This window comes from Ranitomeya variabilis, chromosome 2, assembly GCF_051348905.1.
Source record: "Ranitomeya variabilis isolate aRanVar5 chromosome 2, aRanVar5.hap1, whole genome shotgun sequence".
NCBI lineage: Eukaryota > Metazoa > Chordata > Amphibia > Anura > Dendrobatidae > Ranitomeya > Ranitomeya variabilis.
Window position 1 is genome coordinate 417667975 of NC_135233.1, and position 14555 is coordinate 417682529.

A 14555-nucleotide genomic window follows, 5' to 3' on the forward strand; every position below is an offset into this window, starting at 1 on the left:
GCCTAATACAACCATCAGAAACTTTCCTGCAGAACTGCCCTTAGGATCTCTGTTTATTGTCTCTGCATGGAACACATTTACCAGATTTTCCAAAAGATTTCTGTAATTCCCAAAACAAATAATTCTCATCATTGTAGAAATTAATCAGTTTGTACTCTACACAGAAAAATGGAAAAGTACAAAGAAAAAGGAATAATAAACATGTATCAATAAGGCTACTTTCACACTAGCGTCGGACGACGCACGACGAATTGCGTCGTTGCGACGTACCGACGCTAGCAGTGAATGCGCCGCACAACGGGGGCAGCGGATGCTGTTTTTCAACGCATCCGCTGCCCCATTGTGAGGTGCGGGGAGGCGGGGGCGGAAAGACGGGAACGACGCAACACGATGCAACCGTCGCACGACGGTTACGACGTGTGGCAATGCGTCGCACTGCTTCGCTAATGCATGTCAATGGCGAAAAAACGCATCCTGCAAGCACTTCTGCAGGATGCGTTTTTTCTATAAAACGACGCATAGCGACGTGCAGTGCACAATATATATAAGAAAATTCCGGCACACTACTATTCATGAAGTGTTTCTCTCATTTATTGTTTATTCTTTTCAAAAATTGTTCATTACAACAGTGGGATTCCAGAAAGTATTCTTCTGCATACTTTATCGGACATATATCATTAATTTCAACGTTTCGGCTGAAGAGCCTTTATCAAGAGATGTCCCTCTTGGTCTAAAGGCACAGACGTACGCCGTACTCGATACTGAGATCCGGGAGGAAATAAGTGACCGCTTCCTATGAGGCATATGCCTCTGGAATCCCACTGTTGTAATGAACAATTTTTGAAAAGAATAAACAATAAATGAGAGAAACACTTCATGAATAGAAGTGTGCCGGAATTTTCTTATATATATTATTGCTTTTTCCTGAGCACCTCATATCTAGTGAGCACCTTCCTCATCGTTATTTTTTTGACGTGCAGTGCACGACGCTAGTGTAAAAGTAGCCTTAGTCTTCATCCAAACCTGTCAGGATTAATCATGGCGGCGGATTACACCAGACACCGCTAATGAGCAGCAACCGTCATGAAGGCTGCGAGGCAACATAATGGTGGGGTACACAGGGTGACATGGTACAGACCCCACTAATACCTGTGAGCGCGCCACCACCAATCCCATCACACATCCTCCATCTAATTCCTGGGAGCGCGAAACTACCAATCCCATCACACACCCTCCATCTAATACCTGGGAGCACAAAACTACCAATCCTATCACACACCCTCCATCTACTCCCTGAGAGCGCGCCTCCACCAATCTTATCACACACCCTCCATCTAATACCTGGGAGCGCACCACTACCAATCCCATCACACACCCTCCATCTACTACCTGGGAGAACGCCACCACCAATCCTATCACACACCCTCCATCTACTACCTGGGAGCGCGCCACTACCAAACCCTTCACACACCCTCCATCTAATACCCGTGAGCGCGCCACCACCAATGCTATCACACACCCTTCATCTAATACCTGGGAGTGCACCACCACCAATCCTATCACACACCTTCCATCTAATACCTGGGAGCGCACCACCAACAATCCTATCACACACCCTTCATCTAATACCTTTATTTTTTTTATATAGCGCTAACATATTCCGCAGCGCTTTACAATACCTGGGAGCGCGCCACCACCAATCCTATCACACACCCTCCAACTACTACTGCTGCCCACAGAAGGCCTCCAGCCTGTAAATCCTCCGATCTGGGCATCCTCCAACCTGGACATCTCCTGATCTGGGCATTCTCTAGCCTGTACATCCTCCGGGCTGGGCATCCTCCCATCTGGGCATCCTCCAACCTGTACATCCTCCGGGCTAGGCATCCTCCAGCCTGGGGATTCAGCCTCGGCATCATCCGATCTGGGCATCCTCCGGCCTGGACATCTCCCGATCTGGGCATTCTCCAGCCTGTACATCCTCCGGGCTGGGCATCCTCTGATCTGGGCATCCTCCAGCCTGTACATCCTCCGGGCTATGCATCCTCCAGCCTGGGGATTCTACTGCCTCGGCATCCTCCGATCTGGGCATCCTCCGGCCTGGACATCCCCTGATCTGGGCATCCTCCAGCCCGTACATCCTCCGATCTGGGCTTCCTCCAGCCTGTACATCCTCTGGGCTGGGCATCCTCCAGCCTGGGGATTCTACTGCCTCGGCATCCTCCGGCCTGGACATCTCCCGATCTGGGCATTCTCCAGCCTGTACATCCTCCGGGCTGGGCATCCTCCGATCTGGGCATCCTCCAGCTTGTACATCCTCCGGGCTGGGCATCCTCCAGCCTGGGGATTCTACGGCCTCGGCATCCTCCAAACGTGTACATTTTCCAGCCTGGGCGTCCTCCTGCCTGGGCATTTGCCCGTCTGGGCATCCTCATGCTTGTGCCTCTTCACCAGACAGCAGTGATTCAGCATTCAGGGTGTGATGGATGGATCTCAAGCTTCAGTGATTAACCCCATCATCTTCACAGACTCTGGGTTCAGGTGTGGGGGGGGATATTTAACTCTGACGTTGCTGGAGAGATAGAGCTCCATTATGCAACGTTCTTATTACTGGAGAGAAGCTGCCGTTCCATGGTGTGAGCTCGCTGCCACACAACTTGATGCAAATTTAAGTAATTCTTTGTAAATGCCCTGGGTTAATTTAGATCTTAGAAAACACATTAGACGTGAACTATAATGCGCAGTAATTCAGATTTTAATTTGGCAAAAAGAAGGTAACAGCCAGCGTGTTGATGTAAATAGGAGGCTAGGAATTAATGAGGCTTCGTTAGATGGCGGGCGCAGATAATTAGCTTCTTTTGTTATTACAGCAGGAGATAGTGCCATTGTCTGGGAGGTGCAACAGCAGAGTTGTCTTAGTGCTAATGTGCCCCATTTATCTGCTTTTAATCACTGTTTATGTGAAATTCCCACAGGATGAAGCAGCGCAGCCTCTGAATTTATCAGCTCGGCCCAAGACGGCAGAGCCCGTAAAGTCCCCCACGTCGCCAACACAGAACCTCTTCCCATCCAGTAAGACCAGTCCTGTGAGTCTGTCACACAAGAGCGGCATTCCCAGTCCTATCAGCGGAGTCCTGGGCAGAGGATCCTCCTTGGGTAAGAGAGGCTGGAGGGAATGGTGGGATCACACATGCCTCCGACATCTGCAAAATAGCTTCATCCAGCTGTGCCAGACCCCCCCGGTAACTGACAACCTGTGTGACCACCATGACAGCAGTGCCAGTGACACATTATGCAGCCGCTAGACATGAAATACTAAGGTCAGAACTCGGGGAAAGTCGGGCAAGGAAGTGTTGGAGCAGAATCATTTGTAGGTCGGGTCTTTACGGAGCGCTTGCTTTTTCTTGATTGCTGCTACAATCATGTTTTTTTTTTTTAACAACCGTCGTCTATGGAGGAAAAAAATGACTTACCGTCAAATGAGCGTGTGAATCGCCCTGGTGTTTGGGGCGGATTTGCACTGATCTATCACTTGGGGGACATTCACCAGCACCAGTGCAGTGAGACGCTCTGGTTTGCTCCTTTTCTCCTCACTTTTTTCTGGGTGCTCGCCATCACCGGGAGCGATCATCACAAGCACAGATTATGAAAATGGCCAAGACATAAAAGGTCTCTATTTTTAATCCCGGTTGCGCTGCTCGAAGTGATTCACTTCCCTGCTCTGTGCACCAATACAAGGCAGCTTTGAAGAGAGTGAGGAATTTGACACCAAGTTAACGTTGCCTCAGATGCTGGAGACTATTAGTCTCCTGGACACTGTTCACATTGTCATCATGCCAAAATGATGGTTAGCATCAGACAGTACAAACTAAGGGTACCGTCACACAGTGGCATTTTCATCGCTACGACGGCACGATTCGTGACGTTGCAGCGTCGTATGAATATCGCTCCAGCGTCGTAGACTGCGGTCACACGTTGCAATACACGGCGCTGGAGCGATAATTTCATGACGTATTTGCGATGTAGAAGCCGTTGGTTACTGTGCGCACATCGTATACAACCTGTGTCACACGATGCGATCATGCCGCCACAGCGGGACACTAGACGACGAAAGAAAGTTTCAAACGATCTGCTACGACATACGATTCTCAGCGGGGTTCCGGATCGCAGTAGCGTGTCAGACACAGCGATATCGTAACGATATCGCTAGAACGTCACGAATCGTGCTTTCGTAGCGATGAAAATGCCACTGTGTGACGGTACCCTAAGACTGAGCCCCAAGTACAAAGGGGTCTCTGGTAATCTGCTGCAGTTACCCACCACACAAACGCAATATTGAGCCGAGAATCAGCCGATCAAATCACTGGCAACTTTCAAGCGGCTCTCATGATCGGACCTACAAGATCTTCCATGTGACTATCACATGACGCGCTACTTTACACACAATTAGAATCAGAATTGTTATTTTCTAATGCAACAGGAGATGCTGCGGTGGAGCCCTGTAGATGAGGGGCTCATCTGATGAGGGGCCCATCTGAGGCCGACTGCTCCATTGCTGTGCAATTCTCTGATCTGTGTGATATGTGACGGTGAGATGCAATGACTCACTTACTCCTATTCTCCATAGATATCCTCTCCAGTCTTAACTCTCCCGCCCTTTTTGGAGATCAGGACACAGTCATGAAAGCCATACAGGAGGCTCGTAAGATGAGAGAGCAGCTACAGAGGGAGCAGCACCAGCCGCACGGCCTGGACGCCAAGCTTCCGCTCAACAACATCGGCCTGAACAACTGCAGAGGAGATAAGGTAACTTGTGCCTCGTCTGATAGGAACATGTCGGCGGGGTGGCTTCAGGCCTCGTCTGTAAGCTATCGGATGGATAGGAACATGTCGGCGGGGTGGCTTCAGGCCTCGTTTGTAAGTTATCGGATGGATAGCATCATATCAGCGGGGTGGCTTCAGGCCTAGTCTGTAAGCTATCGGATGGATAGGAACATGTCGGCGAGGTGGCTTCAGGCCTCGTCTGTAAGCTATTGGAAGGATAGCATCATGTCGGCGAGGTGGCTCCAGGCCTAGTCTGTAAGTTATTGGATGGATAGGATCTTGGCAGCGGGGTGACTTCAGGCCTAGTCTGTAAGCTATCGGATGGATAGCATCATGTCGGCGGGGTGGCTCCAGGCCTAGTCTAAATTATCAGATGGATAGGATCATGTCAGCGGGGTGACTCCAGGCCTAGTCTAAGTTATCGGATGGATAGCATCAAGTCGGCGGGGTGGCTCAAGGCCTAGTCTGTAAGTTATCAGATGGATAGCATCATGTCGACGGGGTGGCTCCAGGCCTAGTCTAAATTATCAGATGGATAGCATCATGTCGGCGGGGTGGCTCCAGGCCTAGTCTGTAAGTTATCAGATGGATAGTAACATGTCGATGGGGTGGCTCCAAGCCTCGTCTGTAAGTTATCGGATGGATAGCATCATGTCGGCGGGGTGGCTCCAGGCCTAGTCTGTAAGTTATCGGATGGATAGCATCTTGTCGGCGGGGTGGCTCCAAGCCTCGTCTGTAAGTTATAGAATGGATAGGAACATGTCGGCTGGGTGGCTCCAGATCTCTTCTGTGACCCCAGTAGGGAAAAAGACTCAGGAGTGAACTTAAACTTCTGCAGTCCCTCTGTAGACTGCCAGCCTCTGACATTGCAGTGTCAGGATTCAGCAATCTGTAGCCACAGGGCAATTGCAGAAATCTATGTTCTGCCTGGAAAACCCTTTCTCTTTGTTTATTAAAGGGCACGTGACAGACATTGAATAGACGGCAATTCACTAAAACCAGCAGACCCCAGAATTGCCTACAAAAGTCCTGTGCCTCTGCCCCTCCATAGCAGGTGCAATATACCATCAATGCGTCAGGTCAGTTCTCAGCCTTCCATGAGAATTGTTCCGAGAACACAAAGACCACAAGCATGGCGGTAATCTCATGGCGGTAATCTCATGTAGCATGGTCTATGAGGGTAGCCCGCTGTGCTCGGGCAATCTGGCGCCTAGAAAAATTATGAGATGGAAACTTCCTGAATATCCAGACTTTCGCGGATACTTGTAATGCTGGGACCTCCGTACAATCGTCAGTGGCCACCGACATCCGTTATCTGTACAGAAAACTAAGACTCCATCTACACTACATGACAATGGAGCACAGATTCACGATTATCTTGCCGTGTAGACAGGCTGCCGATCGACTGATGAATGAACAAAGCCCTCAGTCATCAGGTGAAGTGATCTTTTCTGCAGCACAAAATCCTCCTCCTCCTGTGTAACCAGCACACGCACTGCGGAGAAGCACAAGAGCCTGTGTGCACCGAGCGATCCACTACACATCACTCCGGCCGCATTGTATGATTACACAGGCAGAGTGAAGAAGTCATTGTAACGCCTGCCGATCAGTATAGGTTTACGTGCAGCCGGTTGGTCCATGTAAACGGACCCTAAGATAAGGCTAAGGACAGGGATTGAGCCGCTCCTGATGCAACTGATCCATAGAAGCAAATATACATTTCTTTAATGCCACTCACATAATTTGTTGTGTGGGGACAGCAACCTATTCCCTCAACGTACAGCCCAAAATATCAGGAAATTAAGAAAACCCTCTGCAGCCATCATCACTAGTGTCTGATACCAGCCCCTCTTATAATGCTCCAGTACTGATATAACCCCCAGACAATACACCATATGTGTTATGACCCCAATGGCAGAGGGTCTCAGAAATAAATACCAAGTCTGCAAACACAAAAAACCAGCTCATAGGGCAGTGGTAACTGGGCTGACCGTATACCTAATCCTAGCACCACAAATAGCAGCAGCCGGGGAACGTGCCTACGTTGGTTCTAGACGTCTCGCGCCAGCCGGAGAACTAACTAACCCTAGAAGGGAAAAGATAGACCTCTCTTGCCTCCAGAGAAAAGACCCCAAAAGTTGGATACAAGCCCCCAACAAATAATAACGGTGAGGTAAGAAGAAAAGACAAACGTAAGAATGAACTAGGTATTTAGCAAAGAGAGGCCCACTGACTAATAGCAGAATATAGTAAGATGACTTATACGGTCAGCAAAAACCCTATCAAAAATATCCACGCTGGATATTCAAGAACCCCCGAACCGTCTAACGGCCCGGGGGGAGAATACCAGCCCCCTAGAGCTTCCAGCAAAATCAGGAATCACATTTAGTACAAGCTGGACAAAAAGTAAGAGCAATACAAATAACCAAAAAACAAGGAAGCAGGACTTAGCTTAATTTTGCAAGAACCAGGACCAGCAGACAGGAGCAAACAGAAAGGACTGATTACAACGATGCCAGGCACCAGACTGAGAATTCAGGAAGTTCATATAGCAACACCCCTGGACTAACGACCCAGGTGGGTGCCAAACTGAGGAAAGACAATCCCAGAGTCATATCACTAGTGACCACAAGAGGGAGCCAAAAAAGTCTAATTCACAACAGTACCCCCCCTTTAAGGAGGGGTCACCGAACCCTCACCAAGACCACCAGGGCGATCAGGATGAGCAGCGTGAAAGGCACGAACTAAATCGGCCGCATGCACATCAGAGGCAACCACCCAGGAATTATCCTCCTGGCCATAGCCCTTCCACTTGACCAGATACTGAAGCCTCCGCCTGGAGAGACGAGAATCCAAGATCTTCTCCACCACGTACTCCAACTCGCCCTCAACCAACACCGGAGCAGGAGGCTCAACAGAAGGAACCACAGGTACAACGTACCGCCGCAACAAAGACCTATGGAACACGTTGTGAATGGCAAACGACACCGGAAGATCCAAGCGAAAGGACACAGGATTAAGGATTTCCAATATCTTGTAAGGACCGATGAAGCGAGGCTTAAATTTAGGAGAGGAGACCTTCATAGGAACAAATCGAGAAGACAGCCATACCAAATCCCCAACACGAAGTCGGGGACCCACACCGCTGCGGCAGTTGGCAAAACGCTGAGCCTTCTCCTGTGACATCTTTAAGTTGTCCACCACATGATTCCAAATCTGCTGCAACCTATCCACCACAGAATCTACCCCAGGACAGTCAGAAGGCTCCACATGTCCCGAGGAAAAACGAGGATGGAAACCAGAGTTGCAGAAAAATGGCGAAACCAAAGTAGCGGAACTAGCCCGATTATTAAGGGCAAACTCAGCCAACGGCAAGAAGGTCACCCAATCATCCTGATCTGCAGAAACAAAACACCTCAAATAAGCCTCCAGAGTCTGATTAGTTCGCTCCGTTTGTCCATTAGTCTGAGGATGAAAGGCAGACGAAAACGACAAATCAATGCCCATCTTAGCACAAAAGGATCGCCAGAACCTGGAAACAAACTGGGATCCTCTGTCAGACACGATATTCTCAGGAATGCCGTGTAAACGAACCACATTCTGAAAGAACAAAGGAACCAGATCGGAAGAGGAAGGCAGCTTAGGCAAAGATACCAAATGGACCATTGTTGTGAATTAGACTTTTCTGGCTCCCTCTTGTGGTCACTAGTGGTATGACTCTGAGATTGTCTTTCCCTAGTTTGGCACCCACCTGGGTCGTTAGTCCAGGGGTGTTGCTATATGAACTTCCTGAATTCTTAGTCTGGTGCCTGGCATCGTTGTAATCAGTCCTTTCTGTTTGCTCCTGTCTGCTGGTCCTGGTTCATGCAAAATTAAGCTAAGTCCTGCTTCCTTGTTTTTTGGTTATTTGTATTGCTCTTATTTTTGTCCAGCTTGTACTAAATGTGATTCCTGATTTTGCTGGAAGCTCTAGGGGGCTGGTATTCTCCCCCCGGGCCGTTAGACGGTTCGGGGGTTCTTGAATATCCAGCGTGGATATTTTTGATAGGGTTTTTGCTGACCGTATAAGTCATCTTACTATATTCTGCTATTAGTCAGTGGGCCTCTCTTTGCTAAATACCTAGTTCATTCTTACGTTTGTCTTTTCTTCTTACCTCACCGTTATTATTTGTTGGGGGCTTGTATCCAACTTTTGGGGTCTTTTCTCTGGAGGCAAGAAAGGTCTATCTTTTCCCTTCTAGGGTTAGTTAGTTCTCTGGCTGGCGCGAGACGTCTAGAACCAACGTAGGCACGTTCCCTGGCTGCTTCTATTTGTGGTGCTAGGATTAGATATACGGTCAACCCAGTTACCACTGCCCTATGAGCTGTTTTTTTTGTGTTTGCAGACTTGGTATTTATTGCAGAGACCCTCTGCCATTGGGGTCATAACAGTATGCCAGGCCTAAGTTGAATGTTTAATGCATTGCAGAAGTGGGATAATAAGAAAGGAAATTCTGAGGTTTTTTTTTTTTTTTCCTCTCTTTCTTCCTCCCCTTTACCTCTGAGTGGCTTAAGCTTGCTGCAGACATGAATGTCCAGACTCTGATTACAAGTGTGGATCAGCTTGCTGCTCGTGTGCAGGGCATACAAGATTTTGTTACCAGTAGTCCTATGTTTGAACCTAAAATACCTATTCCTGAACTGTTCTCTGGAGATCGATTTAAGTTTAGGAATTTCAGGAATAATTGTAAATTGTTTCTTTCTCTGAGACCCCGTTCGTCTGGAGACTCAGCTCAGCAAGTTAAAATTGTTATCTCTTTCTTGCGGGGCGACCCTCAGGATTGGGCTTTCTCGCTAGCGCCAGGAGATCCGGCATTGGCGAATATTGATGCGTTTTTCCTGGCGCTCGGATTGCTTTACGAGGAACCGAATCTTGAAATTCAGGCAGAAAAAGCCTTGCTGGCTATTTCTCAGGGCCAGGATGAAGCTGAAGCGTATTGCCAAAAATTTCGGAAATGGTCCGTGCTTACTCAGTGGAATGAGTGTGCTCTGGCCGCAAATTTCAGAAATGGCCTTTCTGAAGCCATTAAGAATGTGATGGTGGGTTTCTCCATTCCTACAAGTCTGAATGATTCCATGGCGCTGGCTATTCAAATTGACCGGCGTTTGCGGAAGCGCAAAACTGCTAATCCTCTGGTGGTGTTGTCTGAACAAACACCTGATTTAATGCAATGTGATAGAATTCAGACTAGAAATGAACGGAAAAATCACAGACGGCAGAATGGGTTGTGTTTTTACTGTGGTGATTCTACACATGTTATATCAGCATGCTCTAAACGCCTTACAAGGGTTGTTAGCCCTGTCGCCATTGGCAATTTGCAACCTAAATTTATTTTGTCTGTGACTTTAATTTGCTCATTGTCTTCCTACCCTGTTATGGCGTTTGTGGATTCAGGTGCTGCCCTGAGTCTTATGGATCTGTCGTTTGCCAAGCGCTGTGGTTTTGTTCTTGAGCCATTGGTAAATCCTATCCCTCTTAGAGGTATTGATGCTACGCCATTGGCGGAAAATAAACCGCAGTTTTGGACACAGGTAACCATGTGCATGACTCCTGAACATCGGGAGGTGATTCGTTTTCTTGTTCTGCATAAAATGCATGATTTGGTCGTTTTGGGTCTGCCATGGTTACAGACCCATAATCCAGTCTTGGATTGGAAGGCAATGTCTGTGTCAAGTTGGGGCTGTCAGGGAATTCATGGTGATTCCCCACCGGTGTCTATTGCTTCCTCTACTCCTTCGGAAGTTCCTGAGTATTTGTCTGATTATCAGGATGTATTCAGCGAGTCCAGGTCCAGTGCTCTTCCTCCTCATAGGGACTGTGACTGCGCTATAGATTTGATTCCGGGTAGTAAATTTCCTAAGGGAAGATTATTTAATCTGTCTGTACCTGAGCATACCGCAATGCGTTCGTATATCAAGGAATCTCTGGAGAAGGGGCATATCCGTCCATCCTCTTCCCCTCTTGGTGCGGGATTCTTTTTTGTGGCCAAGAAGGACGGATCTTTGAGACCTTGTATTGACTATCGGCTTCTGAATAAAATCACTGTTAAATTTCAGTATCCTTTGCCTCTGTTGTCGGACTTGTTTGCCCGGATTAAAGGTGCCAAGTGGTTCACCAAGATAGATCTTCGTGGTGCGTACAACCTTGTGCGCATTAAGCAAGGAGATGAATGGAAAACTGCATTTAATACGCCCGAAGGTCATTTTGAGTACTTGGTGATGCCTTTTGGGCTCTCTAATGCTCCTTCAGTGTTTCAGTCCTTTATGCATGATATTTTCCGGAAGTATCTGGATAAATTTATGATTGTTTATCTGGATGATATTCTGTTTTTTTCTGATGATTGGGACTCGCATGTAGAGCAGGTCAGGATGGTGTTTCAGGTTTTGCGTGAGAATGCTTTGTTTGTTAAGGGCTCAAAGTGTCTCTTTGGAGTACAGAAGGTTCCCTTTTTGGGTTTTATTTTCTCCCCTTCTGCGGTGGAGATGGACCCAGTCAAGGTCCGAGCTATTCATGATTGGACTCAACCCACGTCAGTTAAGAGTCTTCAGAAGTTCTTGGGCTTTGCTAACTTCTACCGTCGTTTTATGGCTAATTTTTCTAGCGTTGTTAAACCTTTGACGGATATGACCAAGAAAGGTTCTGATGTTGCTAACTGGGCTCCTGCAGCCGTGGAGGCTTTCCAAGAGTTGAAGCGCCGGTTTACTTCAGCCCCTGTTTTGTGCCAGCCTGATGTCTCACTTCCCTTTCAGGTTGAAGTGGATGCTTCTGAGATTGGGGCAGGGGCCGTTTTGTCGCAGAGAGGCCCTGGTTGCTCTGTAATGAGACCATGTGCTTTTTTCTCTAGGAAGTTTTCGCCTGCTGAGCGGAATTATGATGTTGGCAATCGGGAGTTGCTGGCCATGAAGTGGGTATTTGAGGAGTGGCGTCATTGGCTCGAGGGTGCTAAGCATCGTGTGGTGGTCTTGACTGATCACAAAAATCTGATGTATCTCGAGTCTGCTAAACGCCTGAATCCTAGACAGGCCCGTTGGTCATTGTTTTTCTCCCGTTTTGACTTTGTGGTCTCGTATTTACCAGGTTCAAAGAATGTGAAGGCTGATGCTCTTTCAAGGAGCTTTGTGCCTGACTCTCCTGGAGTCGCAGAACCAGTTGGTATTCTTAAAGAGGGAGTAATCTTGTCAGCCATTTCTCCGGATTTGCGACGTGTGTTGCAGAGATTTCAGGCTGGTAGACCTGACTCTTGTCCACCTGACAGACTGTTTGTTCCTGTTAAATGGACCAGCAGAGTCATTTCCGAGGTTCATTTCTCGGTGTTGGCAGGGCATCCGGGAATTTTTGGCACCAGAGATTTGGTGGCTAGGTCCTTTTGGTGGCCTTCCTTGTCGCGGGATGTGCGGTCATTTGTGCAGTCCTGTGGGACTTGTGCTCGAGCTAAGCCTTGCTTTCCTCGTGCCAGCGGGTTGCTCTTGCCCTTGCCTGTCCCGAAGAGGCCTTGGACACACATTTCCATGGATTTCATTTCAGATCTTCCGGTGTCTCAGGGCATTTCTGTCATCTGGGTGGTATGTGATCGCTTTTCCAAGATGGTCCATTTGGTATCTTTGCCTAAGCTGCCTTCCTCTTCCGATCTGGTTCCTTTGTTCTTTCAGAATGTGGTTCGTTTACACGGCATTCCTGAGAATATCGTGTCTGACAGAGGATCCCAGTTTGTTTCCAGGTTCTGGCGATCCTTTTGTGCTAAGATGGGCATTGATTTGTCGTTTTCGTCTGCCTTTCATCCTCAGACTAATGGACAAACGGAGCGAACTAATCAAACTTTGGAGGCTTATTTGAGGTGTTTTGTTTCTGCGGATCAGGATGATTGGGTGACCTTCTTGCCGTTGGCTGAGTTTGCCCTTAATAATCGGGCTAGTTCCGCTACTTTGGTCTCGCCATTTTTCTGCAACTCTGGTTTCCATCCTCGTTTTTCCTCGGGACATGTGGAGCCTTCTGACTGTCCTGGGGTAGATTCTGCGGTGGATAGGTTGCAGCAGATTTGGAATCATGTGGTGGACAACTTGAAGTTGTCACAGGAGAAGGCTCAGCGTTTTGCCAACCACCGCCGCGGTGTGGGTCCCCGACTTCGTGTTGGGGATTTGGTATGGCTGTCTTCTCGATTTGTTCCTATGAAGGTCTCCTCTCCTAAATTCAAGCCTCGCTTCATCGGTCCTTACAAGATATTGGAAATCCTTAATCCTGTGTCCTTTCGCTTGGATCTTCCGGTGTCGTTTGCCATTCACAACGTGTTCCATAGGTCTTTGTTGCGGCGGTACGTTGTACCTGTGGTTCCTTCTGTTGAGCCTCCTGCTCCGGTGTTGGTTGAGGGCGAGTTGGAGTACGTGGTGGAGAAAATCTTGGATTCTCGTCTCTCCAGACGGAGGCTTCAGTATCTGGTCAAGTGGAAGGGCTATGGTCAGGAGGATAATTCCTGGGTGGTTGCCTCTGATGTGCATGCGGCCAATTTAGTACGTGCCTTTCACGCTGCTCATCCTGATCGCCCTGGTGGTCTTGGTGAGGGTTCGGTGACCCCTCCTTAAAGGGGGGGTACTGTTGTGAATTAGACTTTTCTGGCTCCCTCTTGTGGTCACTAGTGGTATGACTCTGGGATTGTCTTTCCCTAGTTTGGCACCCACCTGGGTCGTTAGTCCAGGGGTGTTGCTATATGAACTTCCTGAATTCTCAGTCTGGTGCCTGGCATCGTTGTAATCAGTCCTTTCTGTTTGCTCCTGTCTGCTGGTCCTGGTTCATGCAAAATTAAGCTAAGTCCTGCTTCCTTGTTTTTTGGTTATTTGTATTGCTCTTATTTTTGTCCAGCTTGTACTAAATGTGATTCCTGATTTTGCTGGAAGCTCTAGGGGGCTGGTATTCTCCCCCCGGGCCGTTAGACGGTTCGGGGGTTCTTGAATATCCAGCGTGGATATTTTTGATAGGGTTTTTGCTGACCGTATAAGTCATCTTACTATATTCTGCTATTAGTCAGTGGGCCTCTCTTTGCTAAATACCTAGTTCATTCTTACGTTTGTCTTTTCTTCTTACCTCACCGTTATTATTTGTTGGGGGCTTGTATCCAACTTTTGGGGTCTTTTCTCTGGAGGCAAGAAAGGTCTTTCTTTTCCCTTCTAGGGTTAGTTAGTTCTCCGACTGGCGCGAGACGTCTAGAACCAACGTAGGCACGTTCCCCGGCTGCTGCTATTTGTGGTGCTAGGATTAGCTATACTGTCAGCCCAGTTACCACTGCCCTATGAGCTGTTTTTTTTGTGTTTGCAGACTTGGTATTTATTGCAGAGACCCTCTGCCATTGGGGTCATAACAGACCATCTTGGAAAAGCGATCACATACCACCCAGATGACAGACATGCCCTGAGACACCGGAAGATCTGAAATGAAATCCATGGAAATGTGTGTCCAAGGCCTCTTCGGGACAGGCAAGGGCAAGAGCAACCCGCTGGCACGAGAACAGCAAGGCTTAGCTCGAGCACAAGTCCCACAGGACTGCACAAATGACCGCACATCCCGTGACAAGGAAGGCCACCAAAAGGACCTAGCCACCAAATCTCTGGTGCCAAAAATTCCCGGATGCCCTGCCAACACCGAGGAATGAACCTCGGAAATGACTCTGCTGGTCCACTTATCAGGAACAAACAGTCTGTCA

At 48.2% G+C, this 14555-nt stretch overlaps 1 protein-coding gene across 13 annotated transcripts in view; it reads left to right on the forward strand.

Moving 5' to 3' along the window:
- SOX6 (SRY-box transcription factor 6) overlaps positions 1-14555 on the forward strand; it is a 739261-nt gene that overhangs the window by 671351 nt on the left and 53355 nt on the right. For all 13 annotated transcript variants that reach the window (XM_077286580.1, XM_077286586.1, XM_077286588.1 and 10 more), the window contains 2 exons: positions 2976-3156; positions 4628-4806. In XM_077286580.1, coding sequence (XP_077142695.1) covers positions 2976-3156; positions 4628-4806 — 360 coding nt within the window. The remainder of the gene's footprint in view (positions 1-2975; positions 3157-4627; positions 4807-14555) is intronic.